The sequence below is a fragment of the Triturus cristatus genome, chromosome 2_1 (genome assembly GCF_964204655.1).
Source record: "Triturus cristatus chromosome 2_1, aTriCri1.1, whole genome shotgun sequence".
Taxonomy (NCBI): Eukaryota; Metazoa; Chordata; class Amphibia; order Caudata; family Salamandridae; genus Triturus; species Triturus cristatus.
The window spans coordinates 34,489,053-34,515,755 of NC_140581.1; the positions used below are offsets into that span (position 1 = coordinate 34,489,053).

General features: G+C 49.1%; 1 protein-coding gene across 2 annotated transcripts in view; it reads left to right on the forward strand.

The window, feature by feature from the left end:
- The window catches only part of LOC146863660 (uncharacterized), a 130,582-nt gene that overhangs the window by 86,714 nt on the left and 17,165 nt on the right, over window positions 1–26,703 (forward strand). For both annotated transcript variants that reach the window (XM_085627751.1, XM_085627753.1), the window contains one exon: window positions 8,425–8,523. In XM_085627751.1, coding sequence (XP_085483877.1) covers window positions 8,425–8,523 — 99 coding nt within the window. The remainder of the gene's footprint in view (window positions 1–8,424; window positions 8,524–26,703) is intronic.

A 26,703-nucleotide genomic window follows, 5' to 3' on the forward strand; every position in this document is an offset into this window, starting at 1 on the left:
TACCCTGCCCCCTTTTCACGTTCGCCGTCTCTCTTTTTCACTCTCGCACCCAAAACAAACAAAATGGCGGCCGACACTTCCTGATTTCGACCGATTCGAACATTGACTAACATGTAACCACCAATCAGAATTACGCTTGCGCACGTTAAGGTGTGCTCACCGTGCGCGCACGTTGCGCAGCTATAGATATTTATGTGCTTTAACTGCAATTTTCTCAAGAACTACCGAACAGATTGACACCATATATGCAAAAGGCACTTCCCTGACCTGAGGACTACCTCTCTGCCAAATTTCAAGTAATTCTGTTCAGCCGTTCGGGCTGTACCTTTGACTAAAGGTCCTATGGGAAAATGCATGGGGAAAACGCGTTTTGGGACCCCCCCTTTTTTCTCGGCCCCCGCTTGACGAATCCCCCTGAGACTTTCAGGGTAGGAGCTGAGCGGAGCGCCCCATTAGTTTTGAAAATTTCGCGAGGATTCGTCAACCTGCGCCAAAGTTATTCAAAATCGAATTTTCAGATTTCCTATGGAAACATGGTCCTAACTATAACTATCTACTGGCGACCGCCAGTAGGTAATATATATATATATATATATATTACCTACTGGCGGTCGCCAGTAGATAGTTATAGTTAGGACCTATTTTCCATAGGAAATCCGCAACATTCTATTTGGAATAACGTTGGTGCCGATTGATGAAGCTTCGCGAAATTCTCCAAACTTTTGGCCAGCTCCGGTCCGCTCCTATCCTGAAAATTTCACGGTTATTCATCAAACGGGGGGCGAGAAAAAAAGGGGGTCCCAAAACGCGTTTTCCCCATGCATTTTCCCATAGGACCTGTTGACGCAGCTACAGCCCAAACTGCTGAACGGAATTACACCAAATTTGCAAAGAGTTAGTCCTTAGTTCAGACTCGTGCCTTTTGCTGAAATGGTGTTAATCCGTTAAGTAGTTCCTGAGAAAATTAGGGTAAAAAATTAGTGACATCTGTGGCCGAGGAGGATCCGCACCCAGCGCGCACCCTGCCGTGCACGAGCTGAATGCTAATTGGCTGTCAACACTCCAGATCAGAAAGTGTTGGAAGCCATCTTGTGCCTCGGTAGAAGAAACCTAAAAAGCAAACGCGAAAAACGCGACAAGGGGGCAGGGTACAAACACCCTGACCCCCTAGGCCTGCTCGGGGGGTTCCACAAGAATTTTTTTTTTTTTAAATCGGCGAGATTCGCGCACCCAGGGCGAATTTCGGCCGAAAATAAAAAAAAAAGCGGGCTCCCGCGCTGAATATTCTATTTTGTCCCCGGGGGCATAATTTAAAAAAAAAAGTGTGTGGGGGGTCCCAATCCCCCCCACACTGCCCCGGGGACTGCCACCCCCCGGGGCTCCAAGATTGAATATGCGGGGGGGCTCACGCCCCCCCCCCGCAGCCCCGGGGACCGCCACCCCCGGGGCTTCATTATAAATGGGGGGGCTCAAAGGCCCCCCCAAGCCCTGGGGACTGCCACCCTCCCGGGGCTTTTAAAAAAAAAAAAAAATAAGAACCTGTGTGGGGGGGCTTGAGCCCCTCCCACACACCCCGGGGACCGCCACCTCCCCGGGGCACTAAATATTTAAAATAGGGGGTCTGTTACGGACCCCCAAGCCCCGGGGACCACCCCCCCCGGGGCTTTAAATTAAGTGGGAGGGGGGCCACGCGGACCCCCCCCCCTGGAGGCAATGATGGCCCTGGGGAACGCCTGCAGTGTCCCGGGGTGCCCACCCCCGGGACACTGCTGTTTGCAATGACAGGGCGGGAGCCTCGCGGTTCCCGCCCTGTCATTGCAAACTGTTTTGCTTCATTGAAGCGAGAGCAGGGAAACCTGATCTCACTTCAATGAAGCAAAGACGATTGCTTTTCCACATGGGGAGCAGCATGTTAGCTGCTCCCCATGTGGAAAAGCAATGCCGGCTCCCGCTGGAAGCGGGAGCCGGCTGGGACCGTGGGGAGGATTGGGACCACCCCAGGGTCCCTAACGAGACGGCCAGGCCCCGGGGGATGGGGTCCCCGGGGCCAGTAGTGGCCCGGGAGTGGCCCTCCTAAAAAAAATTTAAAAAAGAAAAAACGGCCCCGGGGCCTTAAGTGTCCACAGGAGGGGGGGCTACGCAGCCCCCCCTCACAAAAAATATTTTTTTTTTTAAAAAAAAGGCCCATGCCCCGGGGGATGGGGTCCCCGGGGCAGATTACGGCCTCGGCAGGGGGGCCACACGCCCCCCCTCCACACTTTCAAAATAAAATAAAAATTAGGGGCAGGCCCTGGGGGATGGGGTCCCCGGGGCCAAAAAATAAGAAAAAGAAGGGGGGCTACACAGCCCCCCTTCTTAAAAATAAAAAAAATTCAAATAAAACTGGATCGGGAGGAGGCCACGCCCCCTCCTTTCATCACTCTGCAAACGCACCCCCTGGCGCGTTTGCAGAGGGAGAACGAATTCCCCTTCAATACTGGGGGTCCCTGGGGGCCAACTAGCCCACCAGGAACATCCAGTATGGTGAAGGAAGGGGGCGGGGCTGAGGTGACGTGTGCAAACACGCCCTGTGGCTCGTTTTAAGTTGGGGAATTAATTCCTCTTCAATCCTGAGGTCCCCTTGGGCCAACTAGCCCACCAGGTACCTCCAGTATGCACCAGGGGGCTGCGTTGCAGAGAGGTGTTCTGAGGCCACACCCCTTTTTACACCTCTCTGCAACGCAGCTCTGTGGAGCTTAATGGCGGTACCTGGTAGGCTAGTTGGACCCCAAGAGACCTCAGGATTCAAGAGGACTTAATCTCCCAACTTACAACGCGCCACGGGGCGCGTTTGCACAGTGGTGAAGGTAGGGGGCGGGGCCTGAGGTGATATGTGTGCAAACACGCCCTGTGGCGCGTTTTAAGTTGGGGAATTAATTCCCCAACTTAAAACGCGCCACAGGGCGTGTTTGCACACGTCACCTCAGGCCCCGCCCCCTTCCTTCACCATTGTACAAATATTCCTTTAAAATCAGCCGAACTACAAATTCCGATTTACTCACCTGTAATCAGGAGAGAACCCAGTGCTGCATCTTTTAGCTCAGCACTGACCCTGAAAAGTAATTCTAAGCGTACTTACCAGTAACTTGTTATTTCCTTCCATAGGAATCCATTGGGTGGTTTTCAGCAGAAATTTTTCTAAGTGTCCATTTTTGAAACGTACAAATATTCCTCTAAACTTCGAATTACGATTTACTCACCTGTAATCAGGAGAGAACCCAGGGCTACTTCTTTTAGCCCAGCACGGACTCTGAAAAGTAATTCTAAGCGTACTTACCAGTAACTTGTATTTCCTTCCATAGGAATCCATTGTGTGGTTTTCAGCAGAAAAGTTTCTAAGTGTCCATTTTCACAAACTAAAAATATTCCTAAAAAATCGTCTGTATGACGTAAACACATTCTTTCAACTATTTACAGGAGGTTGGCCACTGCTGGATCCAGGATCCACCACTGAGTAAGAAAAAGTAATGATAACACTACTTACCTGCTAAGTGAATTGTCTGCCATAGGATAACATTGGTGATTCTATGTGAAAAATTTTCTAAGTGTCAACTTTTAAAATACAATAATATTCCTTAAAAATAACTACTGTAACCAAAACGCTTTTACTCAACTGTTTACAGGAGATGCTTCCTCTATAAAGAGCCCTTTAAAAAATCAGTCAGATCTATCCGTATTATAGATTATATATGGGATCCCATTGTTAAAATAATGCAGAACCCTTCCTCGGTGCCTCCAGTATTGCCTTGTCTGGATAAAAAATACATAGCTCCAGATACTGCTCCAGCTTGCCTAACCGGACATCCCAAACCAGACTTCGTCATCACACAAGCTGCTCAACGGAAATCGAAAAATCCTTCCGCTCTGCTGACCGCTCCTCCGGACAAAGAGAGTAGACGGTTTGATAATATCGGAAAATGTTTCTCGTCAATGTCCACATTAACAGTGCGTGCATCCAATTCCTTGGCACTGTTAGGACGCTAGAACAGGCAGATTTGGGCAGATATTGCTCCATATCTTGCGGCCTTGCCAGATGACTCAAAGGCAGAGGCAAAAAAGATCTTGCTGGAGGGCGAACGTTCTGCATCCGAGATAATAGACTGTGCGATGGATATTGCCTCTACTGGGTTTCGCCAATTGGCTGGCGCAGCTGTACTATGGCGCCAGGGTTGGTTGAGGGCGACTTCATTCCGACTGGAGGTACAAACAAAAGTTTTGGACATGCCCTACGATGGTCAGCTTCTTTTCGGAACACACATTGATGAACCTCTGCAGGGTATAAAAAAGGATACCGACACAGCTAGGGCTTTGGGTACCCTTCAATTCAAGAACCCACCTTTTCGGGGCTCAAGAGGAAGAGGACAAACATCTGCAAGAGGGGATTACCAACACCGATCTTCCTTTTCTTCCACTCAGCAATATCGGCCTCAATAACAGCAACGTCAACAGCACCAATCAACCTACATTAAGTCTTCTTTTCGTGGCAAAGGAGTTCGACAGAAAGACGCTGCTCGGCGACTATGACTTTCCACTAACTTCGGTCTCCATCTCCTCTCCGCCCTCAAAGGTTGGAGGAAGAATTTCCCACTTTCTACAAAATTGGAAACTAATAACAATGGACCGTTGGGTTCTGCAACTGGTTCACTTCGTACATTCACTAGAGTTCATTCAAATTCCTCCCCAAACCCCTCCCCTACCGATGCTTCACAAAAATGTACGTGCTCTGCTCCTGGAACTTTCACTTATGCTCCAGAAGGGAGCTATAGAAAGAGTTCCTCTACGTCAAAGGGGGGGGGGAAGGGATTTTACTCCCGTTTTTTCCTGGTACGCAAAAAGGAAAAGAAATGGAGACCGATTGTAGACTTGAGGTCTCAACAAATTCTTAAAGCAGTCGTTTCGTATGGTTACCATCCAGGAAGTACTGCAACTACTCCATGCGGATGACTACATGGTGTTAGACCTTCAGGATGCCTATTTTCACATCCCTATCCATCGGAATCCCAAAACATTTCTGTGATTCGCAGTGGCAGGCATTACGAATTCCGTGTCTTGCCATTCGGACTCAAATCGGCGCCATGCACTTTTACAAAATGCCTTTCTCCGGTTGCCGCATATCACAGACAACACCACCATCCGGTCTTTCCATATCTGGACGACTGGCTCATCAAAGTATCCTCTCTAGAAGGCGCGTCCAGGTCTTCCAACGCTTATCTGAGGCTTTTCGATCGCTTGGGGCTTACTCTCAATCAGGACAAGTCCGTCCTTCGGCCTTCCCAGCGTATAACTTTCCTGGGTGCTATTCTCGACACAATCCAGAAGAAAGCGTTTCACTCACAAGAGCGAAGTGACGAGCCTTTTTCCTTGGCAATTCGCATACGATCCAAAAAGTCTCTTACAGTGCGCCTTTTCAAATCCCTGCTCGGGATGATGTCTTCCTGCATTCTACTAGTTCCACACTGTCGCCTTCACATGCGCCCTCTTCAAGAGGCGCTATCAGCTCAATGGGTCCAATGTACCGGATCATTCGACGATGTCATCCGGGTGACGCCTCAGATGATAAAGGCTCTACGGTGGTGGATTTGCCCTCAGAACCTTTCTCAAGGCTCTCCTTTCTTGCTTCCTGCTTCTCCACATACCATCACAACATATGCGTCCCTGGAAGGTTGGGGAGCTTTCCTCCAAGCGCTCCAAATCAGCGGAAAATGGTCCCTTTCCGAAAGAGAACTCCACATAAATCTCCTGGAGCTACGAGCAGTTTATCTCGCTCTTCTGGCATTCCTACCACGGATCAGAAATTCACTAGTGCTTGTACTAACCGACAATACCACGACAATGCACTATTTAAACAAGCAGGGAGAGACTCGCTCTCTAACACTTTCTCATGAGTGAACTGGTTGCTCCATCACAACATTTCTCTTCGGGCAGAGTACGTTCCAGGAACACACAACGTTCTGGCCGACTCTTTGAGCAGACAACAGAGAGCATGTCCCGAATAGGAATTGAATCGGCGGACTCTCAACTGCATATTCTCTCAATGGGGCACCCCTCTTCTGGACCTATTCGCTACCAAGCAGAACGCCAAATGCCAACACTTCGCAAGCTGGCATCCCCAGAAGGGATCTCTAGGGAATGCATTTCCGATCGCATGGTGCAACGTCTTTGCATACGCTTTTCCACCAATTCCCCGGATTCCCAGGATTCTCAGAAAATTCAAAGCGGAACCTTGCACTCTCATCCTGATAGCTCCAGGTTGGCCACGCCAACACTGGTTCACGGAGCTTCACCTTCTCTCCCTGGAACCGCCGATCCGGTTGAAACTGTTTCCCTCTCTACTCACAATGAACAACCAACAAGTCCAGCATCCGGATCCAGCATCTCTCAGATTATCAGCTTGGCTCCTGAGTTCAGAGCGGGACATACCTCCGGACTGTAGAGCAGTTCAGGCTCGGGCTCGAGCCGATAGTATTAACAAAACATATTCCTTAAAATGGAAGAGGTTCTGTATCTGGTGCAAGTCAAACAAAATACACCCTCTTTCATCCTCTCCAGCGCAAATACTGCCTTACCTTCTCCATCTGGTGAACTCTGGTCTCGCTCATGCCTCCATTAAAGTCCATCTGGCAGCAATATCCCGTTTCAGGAGATCCTTTGCAGGCCCATCTCTGTGGTCTAATAGGTTAATTAAACAATTTCTTAAAGGCCTGTTTAGGACTTTCCCTCCGGTAAAGACTTCACCTCCTTCATGACAACTCAACACAGTTCTGGCTCCGCTTATAAAACACCCTTTTGAGCCAATACACAGAGTTGATCTTAAGTATCTCTCCTGGAAAACAGCGCTCCTTCAAGCCCTTACCTCGGCAAGACGAGTGAGTGAACTTCATGCTTTCTCAATTCAAGACCCTTTCCTTCAATTCAAACACAACAGGGTTATACTACGCACGAATCCGAAACTTATACCTAAGGTCCCGTCAAACTTCCATCTCAATGAGCCTTTAGTGTTACGATCCTTTTTTCCAAATCCTCAAACAGTGGCAGAAAAGACCCTGCATTCTCTGGATCTTAAACGCTGTCTAAAATTCTACATTGACAAGACAGACATTCCGCAAATCTAACCAACTCTTTGTGGCTTACAGTCAACCTGGGAAAGGTCTCCCACTCACTAAACAAAGTATCTCTCGCTGGATCTCCGCAGCTATTACTTTTTGTCACCAGCAAGCGGGGCAGCCCCTGCTTTCCACAGTTCGAGCCCATTCCACGAGGGCAATTTCTACCTCAATGGCACTTTTTGCAGGTGTGCCCATTGCGGACATTTGCAGAGCGGCAACATGGAAGACGCCGCATACATTTACCAAGCATTACTGCCTGGATACGGAACTCATGAAAGACGCTGCAGTGGGACAAACGGTGCTCCGTCATCTATTTCATTAGAGGTGAGCCCTTTCTTTCATCCCACCATGCTTTCTTCTATACGCACATTTCTCTGTTGTGTTTCTTACTATGCTATTTCATTGCTTTTTGGTACTTTCTATTTTCACGTTGATATGTTATCTGGTGAATTCATATATACTGTACCATTAGAAATGTGCTTATCATTGCTTACTACTCTGATTCAGGCATGTGAATCTATGAAAGATACCCTAATACTGGATAAGGAATGCGTTACCTGTAACTGCAGTTATCCAGTATTGGTATCTTTCATAGATTCACATGCAACCCACCCACCTCCCCTGGAAGGGCTCTCTTGGGTCTCTCAGTGATACCACTGCTTAGCACTGTGCTTAAGAAATCTGAGGGACTAGAGCTCCTTCCAGGAAGGTTCTAGAGGGTGGTGATAGCTGATTGGCTCTTCTCCAAAGTTTGGTCCTTTTTTACAAAAGGACATGGATATTTTACTAAGGTGAGGCCCTCGGCCTATTACTCTATATGTCTAGTGAGACATTACTTTATTTATGTACCGGGGACCCCCATCCCGACAACGGGGAATGATTCAGGCATGTGAATCTATGAAAGATACCAATACTGGATAACTGCAGTTACAAGTAACACATTCCTTATGATACATAGTAGGACGGAAACTGGGGCATGACCAGTAAAAGGCCTCCTACACGAGGGGCCTAGTTGCTCCTGTTTGCCCTGTGGCTCTGTACAGAGTTCTGATAAGGTTTCACTTGCCTAGGTGAAACTCGTAAAGCCCCAGTTTACTCTGTATTGCTAGTCTCATCTTAAGGCATAACAGCTTCCCTCTCATTGCCTACTTACTCCAAAGCTGAACACACATCTGTGTCCAGATCAACAGACTGCGCTTTCCTCTCATTGCCTACTCACTCCTGAAGTCTGTTGGTGTATGAAGCCAAATTAAGACTTTTTGTCTTCTACATTTCGCAGCTACCAAACAATATGTGAGGCCAACGCAGAGAAGAAACCTGGCTGACGAGTCTGTTCCATCCGAGGAGGGCTCCTGGACTGTTCGACTGGTGCGACTTGGTGAGTGACCGTCTTTGTGCACACTTTCCTGTGAATTTATACTATAACTGCAAACAGAATGACTGCATTATTGTCAGCTGGATTAGGCCTTTGGCACCAGTCTTCATTGAGACCCAGACCCTTCATTGCACACCAAGGCCAATTGTGCCATAGCTCAGAGCCATACGACTCTGGACCCTTTGAGTTGACACCCTTACGACTTCTCGCCAAACTTCAAGTGGTGTGATGGGGCTGAGTCCTGTTCAGTGTTCTTTCACTTATGACTACTTTTTAACTTTGACTTACTGAAAGACATCCATCAGGAATGGGCCTTTGTGTAGGACCGGCCTCATGACTGCAACTGAGAACAACCTTTCGATTTGGAGCGGGCCTCTGTTTTGAAAGCATCTTCTTCTTATGCTCAGTGAAATAGAGCTTCCCCTCCTACTCCCGGATCACCTTGAGGTGCACTTATCCTGCGACTTTGAGTCATCACTAAAGCCCCGACCTCATAGGTACATGTTGTTTGAGTCTGTGATCAACATCTGCTTTCTGCAGTCGCAGCATGGCTTGAATCCTGATGTTTTCAGGTGATACGTCGTCCTTGGCATGCTGTGTAGAATACATTTAGAGTTGTCAGAAAACTGGCACAGTTGGGAGCAGTGCAGGGGAGGCGCTTATATCCTGCTCCACTTCCTTCTTTGTGGGACGGTAGGAAGACACCACCAAGCCATACAGCAACACCTACAGACTGCGGCACAACTTTAAAAAAAATCTCAAGATACAATCTGGAGCTTGAGAATATTGTGACCGATGTCAGTTAGTACCGGTGTCCTGGGGTCATAATACTACTGAACTCCAACTGCGTGACCAAGAACTCCCTTTCAGCCCTTTAAGGTCTCAGGGTAGCGGGGACAAACATTCATTGCTTAATCTAGGAGGTGGTGCGAAGGTAGACACTCAAACTATACATTAAATAAAACAGTAATGATTTGAACGTTTAGAAAGTTCTTAATTTTAGAAAGAAAATGACATTTATAGTTGATAAAGTTCCAACGCTTCTACAAGTGTAAGTGGTCCCCTCACAGGATAGCTAAACAGAAATTCAGAGGGGGTAAACCCTACTCCCTTCTGAGGCCCTTGCCTATAAGCGAAGAGCCGGCACGGCAAGAGAACATCCCATCTCCTTTTGAGTTATTTCAGGGTTCCCCATGATCATGCCCTTCAATGTCTTGTTGAACCTTTCAACATGACCATTGGTTTGTGGGTGGTAAGGGGTAGTGCATGTGTAGTTCACTCCACACTAATCCCACATGTGCTTCAGGTATGCAGACATAAAAAGGGTACCTCTGTTTGACACCACCTCCCTAGGAAACCCTACCCTGGTGAACAAACCAATGAAGGTCTTGGCGACTGCAGGAGCTGTAGTAGTCCTAAGGGGAATTGCTTCAGGATACCTGGTAGCATAATCCATTACTACCAGTATAAATGTGTTTCCTTAGGCTGTGGGTGGTTTGCGTGGACCCACTATGTCCACCCCAACCATTTCAAAAGGAACCCCAACCACTGGTAGTGGAATTACGAGGGCCTTTGGGTGTCCAGCTGTATGGATTCACAGCAGGGAGATGACAAACTCCTTCACTTTGAGACATCTGGGGCCAGTAGAAATGACTGCCAAGCCTTTCCCAAGTTTTAGTCTGGTCCAGGTGCCCAGCTAGGGGAATGTCATGGGCCAAAGTGAGTGAGAACTCTCTATACAGTTGAAGTTCTATCCCTCTCCTACTGGCACCAGCTTTGGGGTCTCTGGTCTCAGTGTACAGAAGTCCCTCCTCTCACTAGACCCTGTGGGAGCCAGTGACATCTTTCCTTTCTTGTTCAGCAGCTTGCTGTTGCAGGCTCTCACGACTGGGGCAAACTCTCTGTCCGTGGCACAGCAGGTCCCTTGAGGGTCCTCTGGGCCCAGGAGCTCGATCCCTCTTGAGCTGACCAGTCCCCTCCCTGAGAAGAGGGGTCCTAAGTTTGTTGCTGTGTAGAAGATGGTCCCCCAGTCTTCTTACCCTTCCTCTTGAGGGGTTGTGCCATACTTTCAGGCTCCAACTCCATTTTCACCCTGTTCTTGAGTTTGAGCTAGTCTTCACGCACACACACTGCCTCAGGGATTTGCAGCATGGCTGCTTGTGTCTTCCTTTCTACTTCGCCCATGCTGAGGTCTCCAGCTCATTTCCAAATAGACATGCAGCAGAGAGTTGTGGGTAGACCACTACCTGTTTCAGGCCAGCAACCCTCCAATCTAATGTCACCTTAGCCGTGGCATGGTTAGTGGTGACACTGTCAGTGTTGGTGACTGGATGATTTTTTCAGTCGGTGTTGCTCTGGGCAAACCAGTGTATCCATCACCATGGTGATACTGCACTTGTATCCCTCGGGGCTTCTATCATGTTTCCATGCACTAAGCTTATTGTAAGTACTTTTTCAATTTAGGGGGGCAGACAGCCAGAGTGGCTAACTCTCCCTCTCCTTCAGAGACTAGAACAGCCTGAGTGTGAACGCTGATTTGCTCTGGGCACCGTGTTGATCCCATCTCGAGATTGTCCTCACCAGTGCTGGAGGGGGACTAGGGGCATTCTTGTTGGGACAGGCAGCATCTCCAGTAGCGTGTCCAACCTTCTTACAGCTATGACACCGGGTCTTTAGGTGATTAAAAGTCTCACCCTTATATCCCCCAGTGGACAGTGAAGACCTTTGCGGTGCAGCCTCTTGAACAGGTTTTTGGGGGCCTTTAGAAGACTCTTGGTTTTTATATGTCGGTGGGATCACCCCCTTTCCCCTGGGGAGGTTTTGTAATCCCTTTCTTTTGGTCACCCCCGTGGTTGTTTTTGAAACACTTGTCTTGACCCAATGGTCTGCCTTCTTTCCCTGTTCTTGGGGACCAATTATACCTAGGTCCACCACATACTGATGCAACATTTCATTAGTGCAATTACATAACGTGTTCTTTCATCAGGAGTTTGTAAATCCCAACAGTCATGTGCGTCACGTCCAGTCAACCAACCATCTAGTGTTTTTAGTGAGTAGTCCATGAAGTCAACTCAGTATTGGCTTGGGGTTTTGGGAGCCCCCTGAATCTAATTCTGTATTCCTCAGTTGTGAGGCCAAAGCCCTCAATCAGGTGCCCTTTATCAGGTCCTAGGACTCAGCATCTGGCCGAGTGAGGGTCAGCAGTTTGTATCTGCAGTTACTAGAGAAAAGTTCCCAAAGTAAAGCCCCCCAGAGGGACTTCTTCACTTGCCTCATTCCACAAGCCCTCTCAAAGGCTGTGAACCATTTGGTGATTTCATCACCTTCCTCATATTTGGGACACTCCATTGGGGGATTTTAGGGTTCTAAGTGTTTTCTTTCTCCCTAGGTTTGATATTGCCGCCACCATTGATGGAGGGAGGGTAAGCCCATCTCCAATCTTTCTTCTTCTAGAGCCAGGAGTCTGGAATCTAGGTCCAACCTTTTGGTCAACCTGTTTAGAAGGCTGTCCTATTTACTAAGGCTGTCCTCGGTGATCTCACCAAGGCCTGACTCACCTGTGTGAGTTCTAGTTGCTGTAAGTCTAACCCTTTGTCAGGGGCCCAGGGGCCCCTTTCTCCCTATTTAATGGGCGATGTATGGGTGATGTCCTGATCACTGGTTTCATCTATTTCTGAGGTGGGATCTTCCCTCTCAGAGGGAAGGTCCTTACCATATTCTGCCAAGAGCTCCATGAGCTTGGACTTGGAAGGATGGGACCCCACAGAAATATTTTTAAGTTTGCACAGAGACCTTAACTCTCTCATATCTAGATGGAGTTAAGGGGAGAGGTCGAGCTCCTCAACCACATTCTTTACATTAGTCATTTTACTAATAGTGAGGGATCTTATTACCAGAGGTCAAAACATTTCTAGAATACGTTTTACCCCTAACTACAGTGAGTTTAAGACTTTTAAAAATACTAAAGGAACTTAACCATGGCCCTAACAAGACCTTTAGGAATGTGGGGAAAAATGTCAATTTGAAAAATGAATTTGAGCTAAAGCCAATATTTGGAATGTAGTTGTGTGATCAGGTGTTGACCAAGTGGTCCGACAAATGCAAAGTCGTAGATCCCATGGCTAACCCATCAATGTTGGAAGCTGGCTCTGTATATTCTACACCAATGTAAGTTGTAGAGTCCAGTGAATCCCCAGAGGCTTACAGAGGCTAAAGTAGATAACACCTTACTTTCATTTGTAGTAGTGTGGCTGACCAGTCAGACTTATCAGGAGGCCGGTGTTACGCATTTATTGTACACACTCAGGCAAAAAATGATGTCACACACTCAAAGATTGAATCCAGATCAATTGTTTGTATACAAAGTTATTTTGTTGTTTTATTTCTAGAACCAAATTATTCTTCGTAGCAGGTAACTAAAAAAACTCTTCATACAATGTTACTTTTCAAAATGCAGTGAACACTAAATTTGTAGGAACATTTGGATTGTTTGCAAATGAGAAAACTGTTCAAAAGCACTTGAGGCTACTTGTAGATTACTTTCCTAGTTTTGCATGAACCACCCTCCTAACACAGTTCAATCAACACAGGACATTAGAAAACAGATAAACTCTACTGAGGGCGCCTAAGTTATGTTTTGTTGCAGTAACAGGCAGCTCAACAAGAATTTTCAGAGAAAACCCACCATTCAGTCCTATGAAGAAAAACAAAGTGTTAAGTTTGCAGTTAAGTAAACGGTTTCAGAGTTGAAGTGTTTTTACGGTAGAACCAAGGTTCAGGTTGGCACTCAAGGGGCACCACCAATGGCACTAGGGCAGCTGGGTGCAGTGTGCCAATGTTAGCCAATAGGGCTAAGGGGCACCTCGGTTAGGGGCTGCTCACGGGCAGGCCACTCGGTCTCAGGAGCCAAGCTCCTAGGGTTCAGGTCATGGCAAAGCCTGTCCTAGTGTGGCACCAAGTCCACACCACCAGTGGCTCTGGGGCAGCCGGGTGCAGGGTGCTCAATAGGTCTCGGAAGCCCAGTGCTTTTTGATGGAGGACGTTGCTCGTGAAAAAAGACTGCAGGCTGGAGCCAAAAGACTGGGCGAGGGGAACGACTGGATGTAGGAAATTGGGTTTCTGTTGCAGTCACCCCCCCCACACTTTTTGCCAGACTACTGATGCACTTTTACTTGATGTGCCCTGGGTCCCTGCCAATCAGGTTCCCAGGGCCTGTGTTCTTTCCTCAAAACTAACCCAATTGGCATCCCTGGCCACAGGCCAGCCCCTGGTAAATGGTACCAAAGGTACCCAGGGTACTGTGACCAGGGAAGACCTCTAAGGGCTGCAGCACTTATTGTGCCATCCTTAGTGGCCCTGTACCTTTACACACACACAGACACACTGCTTTTGCAGGCTGCGTGTTTTGGTACAAAACAAAGTGAAGTCTCGACACAGCACACACCTCTGTGTGCCATGCCTACAACCCACTACCCTGGCACAAATCAGTCACCCCTCAAGCTGGGTGCACTATACCAGTGGTGAGGGTACAGGTACATGAGCCTTGTACCCCTACAGGGTCTAAGTCCATTCTTAGACATTGTAAGTGCAGTGCTGCCATTAAGAGTTTATGGTGCTTGGAGTTTGTCATTACGACATTGTTCATCCCAAACTGAATCCCAAATAAAAGAAGATTTATATCCATCCTGATACAGGAAATATTCATGCTAAACCTCCAGATAAACGCAAGCTTCCTTCTGAGGACTCACTAGAAGATTCCTATAAAAAAGAAGAAAAATATGGCTATCAGCCCGGTTTATCCTGCTCCACCATCCCCTCCATTTCCACCCTCATCTCCACATTTAGATCTTTTACACATTTCACCTCCGGGGTCTCCACTTTCACAGCCTGAAGAGGGAGATATTGATGAGGAAGATATTAATTTGCCTGTAGAACCATGGAAGGAATACACCATTGACCCTTCATTAGACAATGACCCAGGCCTTTACCCTGCTAAGCCCTCCCACCTGATGATAATGTGGCTCATCAGGAACTCATTGCTAGAGCAGCAGAGTTCCATTGAGTGGAGTTAGATAAAGAGTCGTTAGAAGAGGACTTTTTATTTGAGACATTTGGGGCCACACACAGGTCAAGTCAGACACTCCCTATGCTGAAGGGCATGATGAGGAATGCCAATGACATTTTCAAAGAGCCAGTGCGAGCACTCATTTTCACTCCTAGAGTCGATAAAAAATACAAACCTCCGCCATCTGATCCTATCTTTATTAAAGGTCAGCTGCCTTGTGACTCCCTTGTAGTGTCCAACGCTTGCAAAAGACCGAATTCACAAACGTCTGGTGATGCTCCTCCCCCGATAAAGATTCTAAGCTCATCGATGCTTCAGGCAAACGTGAAGTCGCTCAAGCTGCTAATCACTGGCGCATCGCAAATACACAAGGCCTTCTAGCTAGATACGACAGAGCACACTGGGATGAGATGGAGCAACTGCTCCAATATCTCCCAGAAGAACACAAAAACAAGGCAAAAGAGTTAGTCCATGGGGGCAAACTCATTTCTAACTCTTCTATCAGATGTGCCTTAGATCATGCGGACACCGGTGCTAGGGAGATAAATACCAGAATTCTCTTCAGAAGGTATGCATGGCTTAGGATTTCATGTTTTAAACCTGAGGTTCAACAATCCATTTTAAACGCCCCTTTTGACAAGAGCCCCCGTTTGGTCGTGTAGTCAACCAATCCCTAGAAAAAATGAAGAAAGGTACCGAAGTGGCAGAGTCCATGGGAGCGCTGCAGTCCCCTTCAAATAGAGGCTCCTTTCATCTCTCTTTTTACAGTGGAGGGTCCAAAACCACATCCTCCGACTCGCATGTTTCCTCTTACACAGGCACCACCCAATCCTCTCCCTCTAGAGGTTTCTATAGAGGAGGGTCCAAAACCAAATCCTCAGGCCCCGATGCTTCCTATTATACCGGCACCGCCCAATCCTCTCCCTCTAGAGTTTCCTATAGAGGAGGGTCCAAAACCACATCCTCAGATTTTGATGCTTCCTCTTACATCGGCACCACCCAAGCCTCCCCCTCTGGAGGTTTCTATAGAGGAGGGTCCAAAACCACATCCTCAGATTTTGATGCTTCCTCTTACACCGGCACCACCCAAGCCTCTCCCTCTGGAGGTTTCTATAGAGGAGGGTCTAAAACCACATCCTCAGACCCCGATGCTTCCTCTTAAACCGGCACCACTCAATCCTCTCCCTCTAGAGGTTTTTGTAGAGGAGGGTACAAAACCACATCCTCCGACCCGAAGCTTCCTCTTATACCGGCACCAGCCAATCCTCTCCCTCTAGAGGTTTCTATAGAGGAGGGTCCAAAACCACATCCTCAGACCCACATGCTTCCTCTTGTTCCGGCACCACCCAATCGTCTCCCTCTAGAGGTTTCTATAGAGGAGGGTATAGAGCAAACCATTCCAAAGGTAGGGGTAGAGGCTCCTCAACATGCAACACACCTTCCCCTAACAAACAGTGACTTGCCTACACTTTCCCCCGATCACTTAACACCTGTCAGGGGAAGACTTCCATCAGTTTCTCCTCATTTGGCAATCCATAACAACCGACAAATGGGTGATCAACGTTAACCGTCATAGTTATTGCCTGGAGCTTGCCACCAATCCTCCTACCATTCCACCTTGCACTTACAAACTGTCGTCAGACCACTTACAGTTACTCATTCAAGAGGTGCAATCCCTCTTACAGAAAGGAGCCAAAGAACCAGTTCCGTTACACTACCAAGGTTCAGTGATTTATTCTCTATATTTCCCAATTCCCAAAAGGACAGCTCCATAAGGCCCATACTGGATCTGAGTGTTAAACCAGTACAATCTCTCAAAACATTGGTGGTAACTCAGTGGTAACACTTCAACAGGTGCTTCTGTTTCTACAGCAAGGCGATTTTATGCCCATACTGGACTTAAGACGCATACTTTCACATTCCCATACATCCAGCTCATTGCACATTCCTCTGATTTGTGATAGCAGGCAAACACTATCAGTTCAAAGTACTTCCATTCGGAGTAACTACTGCCCGAATAGTGTTCACCAAATGTCTAGCAGTAGTGGTAACTCATCTCAGAAGATAACAGATCCACGTCTTCCCGTACCTAGACGACTGGCTCGTCAAAGCCATCACACACCAAAAAGTGTCTACAACACACTCGGGTTACGCTAGACTAACTCCACCGGTTGGGCTTCACGGTAAACTCATCAAAGTCTCACCTGCAGCCTTCACAGACACAGTCCTATCTGGGCGTCACTCTCAACACTCAAAAAGCTCTAGCCTCTCCCAATACAGCCAGAATTCGCAATATTCAAACTCTGTTCCTTCAGTTTCAGACCAACCAAAAATTACCAGCCAGAACCTTCATGCAATTCCTAGGGATGATGGCGTCATGCATAGCAATATTGCCTCCTGTAAGACTACACATGCGTCCCCTACAAGAGTGCTTAGCACGTCAGTGGAGTCAATTGAAACATCTAGTGTTGGTAGACAGCCGAACCCATCGCTCTCTGCAGTGGTGGAACACACAAAAAAGGGCGGCCCTTCCACGGATTGTGCTTACAGCAGACCCATCGCTATCATGTTGGGGTGCCCATCTCCAAGATTACACAGTCCAGGGTCTCTGGAACACCAAGTACAAACATCTACACATCAACTATCTAGAGCTTCTAGCAGTATTTCTAGCATTCAAAGCTTTTCTCTCCCACCTCATAGGTAAAGTTGTCTTAGTTTGCATGGACAACATGACAGCTATGTACTATATACAAAAACGGCGAGACACGCTCCAACTGTCACGCCTCTCTCAGACCATTTCAATTTGGGCAATCCATCACAGAATTCATCTCCTGTCAGAACACCTTCCTGGGGTGGACAATCAGATTGCCAACCTCCTCAGCAGAAGGAGACAGCATATACATGGGTGGGAAATTCATCCCCAAGTTATCCTGTTTGCATATCTGCCACTCGACTGTATGCATATTTTAAAAGAAGCAAAAAAGCCTACACCAGAGCTTGTTATGCAGCAAAATGGAAACGTTTTGTTATCTATTTTGATAACAACAAAATGAATCCTTTAGCTGCTTCTGTTCAAAACATTATTTGGTATCTTCTGCTTCTTGTGAGAAAGTGCCATCTTTCTTGCATGGTATGCCCCACTTTTTGCTGAATTGCTGATGTGCTTTTGACTGAGTGTGCCCTGGGCTCCTGCCAGTCAGGTGCCCCAGGGCCTGTGTTCCTCCCCTCAAACTGTATTGAAGCCTAAACCAAATTGGCATCTCTGGCCACAGGTCAGCCCCTGGTAAATGGTACCCTAGGTACCTGGGGCACTGTGACCAGAGAAGACCCCTAAGGGCTGCAGCACTTAATGTGCCACCCTTGGGGGCCCTCTACCATGACACACACACACACTGCCTTTGCATGCTGAGTGTCTTGGTGCAAACCTAAACAGAGAGTCGACATGGCACATATCCCTGTGTGCCTTGCCCACAAACAACACTGCCCTGGCATACCTCAGTCACCCCTCTAGCTGGGTGCACTATGCCAGTGGTGTGGGCACAGATGCATGAGCCCTGTGCCCCTACAGTACCCATTCCTGGGCACTGTAAGTGCAGTGATACCATTAAGAGAATATGGTGCTGGGAGGTAGTCATCACAAACTCCACAGTACCATAATGGCTACACTGAAGACTGAGAAGTTTGATATCAAACTTCTCAGCACATTAAACCCACACTGGTGCCAGTGTGGGATTTAATGTAAAATGCACGACATAGAGCAACTTAGAGTTGCCCGCTGAACCTAACCTACAATCCACGTCTGGTCTGAGGGGCTGCCTAGGCTGCCACCCAGCAGACATGTTGCTGGACCCCTGGGTAGAGAGCCATCCGCTCTCCTGGGCCTACAACAATGCACGTCCTGGGCGAGGTGCTAGGTCTCCTCCCCCCGGATGGGCAGGGGAAGCTTCAAAGGCATACCGCCTTTGTGAGCTTCTCCAGGCCACTTGCGGTACTCAGCAACTGGCCCCCACCAGTTCTGACCCCCACTCTGGCGGGAAGACTGGCGGGAAACTCTAAGTGAGGAAAGGGGGTGTGCCAGTCTGTGCCAACTCGACCCCTCAGGTGGGAGAGGCGAGGTGAAGCACAACTCTGGGCTCCGGCCATCTTGAGGATGGGGAGCCCTGCCCAATCAGAGATAGGCTCCTGCCCCCCTCCCACAGGAGAGGAGCAGGATAGGGGATGTACTCACCCCAGGACAGGGACCCATTGATCCCTGCCCTTGCCCAACCTGTAACACCCCTAAATTTAGTATTTAGGGGCACCCTGAACCTTCCTTCCTCAGATCCTGATTTGAAAACAAGAAAGAAGACCAAGAAGAAGACCTGGCGTGCAGCTGCTAACAAGAGGACGACACCAACTGACTTGGCCCCGGCTCTACAGGCCTGTTGATCCTCGAACCTGCTTCTGCTAAATCCCGGTGTCTCCTGTGGACAGCAACCTCTAAAATCATGGAGGACCTGCCTGCCTTGAACCTCTTAAAGACTGGGACTCCTATGAGCAGTGGTTCTGCTCAAACAACACCCCTGGTGCCAGCCAGGAACCACGAATCCAGCACACTCTGCACCCGTCGAGCCCGGCTTGTGTCTGAGAGAACAAAGACCCTAAGGACGTCCCCCCGGCGATTGTGACCTGAAATACAGTGCCCAAGGACCCTCCTTGACAACCCAGACAACGCCTGCAGCCTCACAACCAGGGACCCCTCCAACCGCGACCAGCTGAGGGTAAGATTTCCCAACGTCAAGACACCCCTGCACCCGGTGCCCCTTGGCCCCCTGTGCCCAACTCCTGGGTGCCTACCTATCCTCCAAGATCCCAACTTACCTCTTGAAGTGGTGGTCGCACCTGAAGATTCTCCGTCCCCGAGCCTGCAGCCTTTGTTCACCTTCCAGCTTTCCCATTGGATAACATTGAGCGCCCGACGGCTCAAAAGCACCCCGCACCCAGCCGCCCGAGTGCCCCTTGGAGTGCAACCTCTGTCCTAATATACTTCCCCATTTACCCTGAGAAAGTGACCTGGAGCCCAGCTCCCACAGCCACGTGGCCTGCTTGCTGGCAGCCACCAACCGCAGGCCCCCTGCTGCCCATAGGCTAACATTGGGCCTAACTCTCTCTCTGCACCCGGCTGCCCCTGTGCCGCTGAGGGTGAAACAACTGTACCTACCTGACCCTGGGAGACCCCTGAGTCTATGCCCAGAACCTTAACGCTGCCAGTCGAGTACTTAGCCAAAAGCCGATAACTCACTTTTCTTCCATAGGGTAACATTGACTGGTTTCACTTGGAAATTCTTCTAAGTGTGGAGTTTCGAAACTTTAAAATATTCATCTAAAATCAGCCGAACGACGAATTCAGATTTACTCACCTGTCATCAAGAGATCCCAGTGCTGGATCTTGGTGACGTACACTGACCCTGAAAAGTAATTTTAACCGTACTTACCAGTAACTTGAAGTTCGAGGCATGTGGGCTGCTGAATTCATATCTGTGCATAGATCGCCGCCTAGTGTTGGGTCCGGATGTTTGCACGTTGTTGTCCTGGAAGAGTCTTCGAAGTATCCTGGGATAGGTGACTCCTCCCCTGGACTACAGTGCGCATGGGCATCCTCTCCATCCTCAGATTGTTTTTTTCCGCCATTGGGTTCGGATGTGCTTATCTTGACTCAAGTTAGGAAAAACTTTTTCCAGGCCAAAAGGCCTTTAGTTCGCGTCGGTACTGTTCCCGATCGGTATCGATAGTATCTTTGTTAGTTTACTAACTTCCAGAACCAACTTTTTCGCATCTTGCCCGACCATCGACCCGACATCGACGATGGAATCGAGGACACCATTCAAGCGGTGTCCGGTATGCAATGCGAAATATCCCCACATCGACGTCCATCCGGTGTGCAACAAATGGCTCTCACCGGATCACGATGAATCTACATGCATGGCCTGTGCCCGATTTCGATCCAAGAAGACTCTCCGGAATCGACGAGCGGCGAGACTCGAGGCGCAGCAAGCGGCACCGGCCCCGGCCGACATCTTCAGCGCCGAGACCGAAGATGTCGAAGAAGTGGAGAACCTACCCTCCAGTCCCGCTTCCGAACATGACTCCGGATCGGAAGACGTCGACGAAACACTCTTTCGCAGAGATGAAGACGACACCGAGGTAGGAGACTACAATGAGGCCTTAGGGGCCGAAGAGAGTAGCTCCGATGACGAGCAAGGCCTACCCGTACAGACTGAGGAAATCCCAGTACAACAGTCTATGGCTCCGGTCGAGGGATCGCCTTCCGGCCTTACCCAAGACCTATCCCGCAGTTCTTCGGCCCCGCCCTCGGGCCCGGCCACGGACATTCAGCGGCAGCCATTAATGCCCAAACCGGCTGGTTTCCCTTCTTCGAAACCGAAACCAAAAGCTGTATTGGTTCAACTGAAACCGAAACCGAAAGTAGCGCTGGTCGGATCGAGGCCCACCACACCTTCGACGCCAGCAAAACCCGTCGGCACCGAGCGCACCAAACAAGACTTCGGTGCCGAGCTCGAAGCGGCCGATGTTGGAGTCGACATAAGGAAAAAGACCTTCGGTGCCACCAAACCTTCTCGGCTCCCGGCACCGACGCAATCGGCTCCGACCCCAAAGGTCAAGCTGCCTGCTGCGTCTCACACCGCTTCAACGGCACCACCAAAGCCACACTCATCGAAGACATCGACGGCCATTACCGCCCCTCGACTCGATGTCTCACCGGCGCCGAAAAAATCGACTCCCACCTCTACTGAACCGGTCGGCGCGAAGGAATCGATGGCGCTCCAGGTGCGACCCGTTGCGACGCAACGCGCCAAAAACAAAACGGTCCTTCAAGACACGTCGGGCTCCGAGCCGATAAAATCTCCAACAGCCTCTTCGGCACCAGCCAACATTACTTTTGGCCTGCCACCATCCACGGCCCCAAAACTATTCCAAATCAGGACACGGGTCACCCACACCACGATTACTCCTGCCGAACGCTCTCCTGCGGAGACGTCTCCATCACATCTCATCGACGCCGACACCGGCAGAATAATAATCCACAAACGGAGAATAACTTCGGAGCCAGCTTTGGACTCCTTCCGGATCCCGCTTAAAAGAAAGATGCCAGTGGCTTCAGAACCAGTTCTTTATGAACCTCTCCATTCCCCCTACAGGGATCCACAGTCATTCTCTCCCACACACTCCGACACGGAGGCTTTGGAGGACTACATGAGTGACCAAGTCCCCTACCGCGGAGACATGGACCTTGAAGGCCACCAGGACCCTGATCAAGCTTGGGATGACCCTGTAGACTCAGGTGCACCTCTGGATGCACAGGACCCGCAACTCTATGGAGCAAAAACATCTCCCACAGAAGACACTGCCGCGTTCAACGCTCTAATTGAACGTGCTGCAGCCAATCATAAGGTGCAACTTCACTCTGACACCGTCGAGGACGACTTCCTTATGGATACTTTCGCATCCTCAGAACGACATGTAAAAACTCTGCCCATGTTGAAGGGTGTCCTCAAACCAGCAAAGGACATCTTCAAGGAACCCACTAGGGCAAGAGTGATAAACCCCAGGATCGACAAGAAGTACAGATCGGCGCCTGGGGACCCTACGTACATTAGAGGCCAGTTACCTCTGGACTCCATTGTAGTTGCGAATGCTCGCAAGAGGGCACACTCGCAAACAACAGGTGATGCTCCTCCCCCGGACAAAGAGTCCAAGGTGCTAGAGACCTCCGGCAAACGGGTTGCCGCCCAGGCAGCTAACATATGGCGCATTGCCAACACTCAGGCGCTCCTCGCTCGCTACGATCGAGCGCACTACGATACACTAGAACAACTACTCCAACATCTCCCTGACCAATACAAAGAAGGTGCAGAGATCCTCATCAGGGAGGGACAACTGCTCACAAATGCATCCATTAAGTGTGCACTGGATGCCGCAGATACAGCTGCCAGAGCCATAAACACTAGTGTCATGTTGCGACGACACGCCTGGTTGCGAATCTCCGGATTCAAACCGGAGGTACAAAACAACATCCTCAACCAACCTGTCAACCCCGACTACTTATTCGGCCCGGAGGTTGACACCACCCTAGAGAAAATAAAAAAGGACACAGACACTGCAAAGTCCATGGGGGCCCTACAAACGCAGTCCTTTCGGAGCGGCTCCTTTCGTCGCCCCGGAAATAGAGGAGCAGGTAGAGGACAGGGGTCACAGCAAACATACAACAAGGGCAACACACAAAGGACCTACGATAAAAACACCCGGGGTGGTTATCGTGGCTCCAGCACAAAGGGCAGAGGACGCGGCTACGGCAACACCAGGTCTGCCCCCAAGAACAAGCAGTGACGCCCTCTCCCTTCCTCCCAACCACATAACACCTGTCGGGGGAAGGCTACAAAGGTTCCTGTCCACGTGGAACTCCATCACCACGGACAGGTGGGTCAAAGATATTGTCAAATACGGTTACTGTCTAGAATTAACCTCGACTCCACCTACAATACCTCCAAAAAACCGTCCTATGTCCTCAGAGCACTTAACGCTCTTACAGCAGGAGGTGCAAAGTATGTTACTAAAAGGCGCAATAGAGGTCGTACCCGTCCACGAACAAGGCACGGGAGTGTACTCCCTGTACTTTTTAATACCGAAAAAGGACGGGTCACTCAGACCTATATTAGACCTGAGACACCTGAACCACTACATTCTTTCCGAGCATTTTCACATGCTCACTCTACAGCAAGTCCTCCCGCTGCTCAAGCAGGGAGACTTTCTGGCCACACTGGACCTCAAGGATGCGTATTTCCACATACCCATTCACCCCTCACACAAGAAATACCTCAGGTTCACTGTTCAAGGGCAGCACTACCAATTCAAAGTCCTTCCCTTCGGCGTCACAACAGCACCCAGGGTGTTCACAAAGTGCCTAGCTACTGTGGCGGCACATCTACGGAGGCAGCACATACACGTCTACCCTTACCTGGACGACTGGCTCGTTCAAGCGAAGTCAGCCCAGCAATGTGCCAGCCACATGTCTCGCACCATTCACCTTCTTCACAGTCTGGGTCTCTCACTAAATTACCCAAAATCCCATCTCCAGCCCACACACGTACAACAGTACCTAGGTGCGACTATAGACACTCTGGCGGCCACAGCTCAGCCAAATTTAGTGAGAATCAACAGCATGCAAATGCTGATTTCCAAGTTCAAACCACAACACTCCCTTCCCGCGCGAGTGTTCATGCAGTTGATAGGCATGATGGCCTCCTGCATTTTCATAGTCCCACACGCGAGATTACATATGCGCCCGCTTCAGGAGTGCTTAGCACGTCAGTGGAATCAGGCTCAAGGACAGTTGAAAGACCTAGTGTTGGTGAGCGGTCGGGCATACAACTCTCTGCATTGGTGGAATCCACAAAACCTTTGCAAGGGCCGACCGTTCCAAGAGCCTGTCCCACAGATAATACTGACAGCGGACGCGTCTCTCCAGGGATGGGGAGCTCATGTACTCCAATACACAGTGCAGGGACTATGGACACAACAACAAAAGAAGATGCACATCAACCTTCTAGAGCTGATGGCAATCTTCCTGGCTATGAAAGCATTCAAAGTACACTTGTGCAACAAAATCGTGTTGATCCGAACGGACAACATGACTGCCATGTACTACATACAGAAGCAGGGAGGAACACACTCTCCACAGTTGTCTCATCTGGCTCAGAGCATGTGGAAGTGGGCCATTCAGAGGAACATGTTCCTCATGGCAGAACACCTCCCCGGCAAGGACAACCAGATGGCGGATCTGCTCAGCAGACACAGCCACCAGATGCACGAGTGGGAGTTACACCCATCAGTACTCCAACCGTACTTCCAGCAGTGGGGTCATCCAGAGGTAGACCTATTCGCCACAAGCGAAAACGCAAAATGCCAAAGCTTTGCCGCCAGGTTCCCACATCCGCAGTCGCAGGGCAATGCGATATGGATGAACTGGTCCGGCAGATTTGCGTACGCTTTTCCCCCAGCACCACTGATACCGCTGGTGGCACGCAAACTCAGACAACACTCACTGACACTCGTCCTGGTTGCTCCAACGTGGGCACGTCAGCCGTGGTACACCACCTTTCTCGAACTTTCCGTGGTGCCGCATCAAAGGCTGCGGATCAAACCCGCGCATTTGACGCAGAACCATGGAGAGATTCAGCACCCAGATCCGCAACAGCTGAACCTGCCAATCTGGCTCCTGAAGTCCTAGAGTTTGGCTACCTAAACCTGCCACCTGACTGTATGGATATCATTAAGGAGGCCAGGAGACCCACTACCAGAGCTTGCTATGCAGCCAAATGGAAAAGGTTCGTCATTTATTGCAATAATAATGACATTAACCCGCTAGACGCATCCATCCAAAACATCATTTGTTACCTCTTACACCTATACCGATGCAATCTGGCGTACACCTCTATACGTGTCCATTTGACCGCAATATCAGCCTATCTGCAGACCAGGCAGCACCTCTCTCTATTCAGAGTGCCTGCCATCAAAGCATTCTTGGAAGGACTCAAACGAGTCATTCCACCTAGCCACCCACCAGCCCCAATGTGGAACCTCAACTTAGTCCTCACACGCCTGATGGGTCCACCCTTTGAACCTCTACACTCATGCGAGATTCAATTCCTTACCTGGAAAGTAGCTTTCCTAGTAGCGATAACTTCTTTACGAAGAGTTAGTGAACTCCAGGCACTAACCGTCCAAGAGCCATTTATACAGGTTCACGCCAACAGGGTCGTACTCCGTACCAACCCCACATTCATGCCCAAGGTGGTATCGCAGTTCCACATGAATCAAACGATTGAACTGCCTGTTTTCTTTCAAAACCCACAGACTGTCGCAGAAAGGGCACTCCATACACTAGATGTAAAAAGGGCCCTCATGTATTATATCGACAGGACCAAACCCTTTAGGAAAACAAAACAGCTTTTCGTTGCCTTTGCCCCACACCACAAAGGTAACGCTATCTCCAAAGCAGGCATAGCCAGATGGATCGTTAAATGTATTCAAATTTGCTATCAAAAGGCTAAACGCACATTAACGATTCCACCACGAGCCCACTCAACACGTAAGTTAGGGGCCTCCATGGCTTTCCTAGGAAACATTCCTTTGCATGATATATGTAGAGCAGCCACCTGGTCCACTACACATACATTTACCAAACACTATTGTGTAGATGTGCAATCAAAACAGCAGGCAGCTGTAGGACAGGCTGTTCTCAAAACTCTTTTTCAGACCGCTGCAGCTGGCACTGGTAGCCGCCGCTAATAAGAGGGCACTGCTATGTATTCTATGCACAGATATGAATTCAGCAGCCCACATGCCTCGAACTGAATATGCTACTTACCAGTATGCATCTGTTCTTGGCATGTAGGGCTGCTGACATTCATATCGCCCTCCCTCCTCCCCGGCGCCTGTAGCAGCTGCAGCTCTCAGAATTACTGTAAGCATGGTCATCACTTTCTGTATCTACTCCATCACTGCCACAATGGCGAAAAACAATCTGAGGATGGAGAGGATGCCCATGCGCACTGTAGTCCAGGGGAGGAGTCACCTATCCCAGGATACTTCGAAGACTCTTCCAGGACAACAACGTGCAAACATCCGGACCCAACACTAGGCGGCGATCTATGCACAGATATGAATGTCAGCAGCCCTACATGCCAAGAACAGATGCATACTGGTAAGTAGCATATTCATTTCCTTACATAGGATAACATTGCCTGCTTTTTGCTGAAAAAGTTTCTAAGTGTTGTGATTTTTTAAACTTACAAATATTAGTTAAAAATCGCTTGTATGACCTAAACGAATTCTTTCAATTGTTTGCAGGAGATGCACCAGTGCTGGATCCAGGATCCAACACTGAGTAAGTAAAAGTAACGATAACACTACTTACCTGCTAAGTGAATTTCCTCCCATAGGATAACATTGGGGATTCTATCTGAAAAAGTTTCTAAGTGTCAACTTTTAAAATACAATAATATTCCTTAACCCCTTCAGCGCGGCACGGATTACCGCACTGTGCTGAAGGGTTCGTG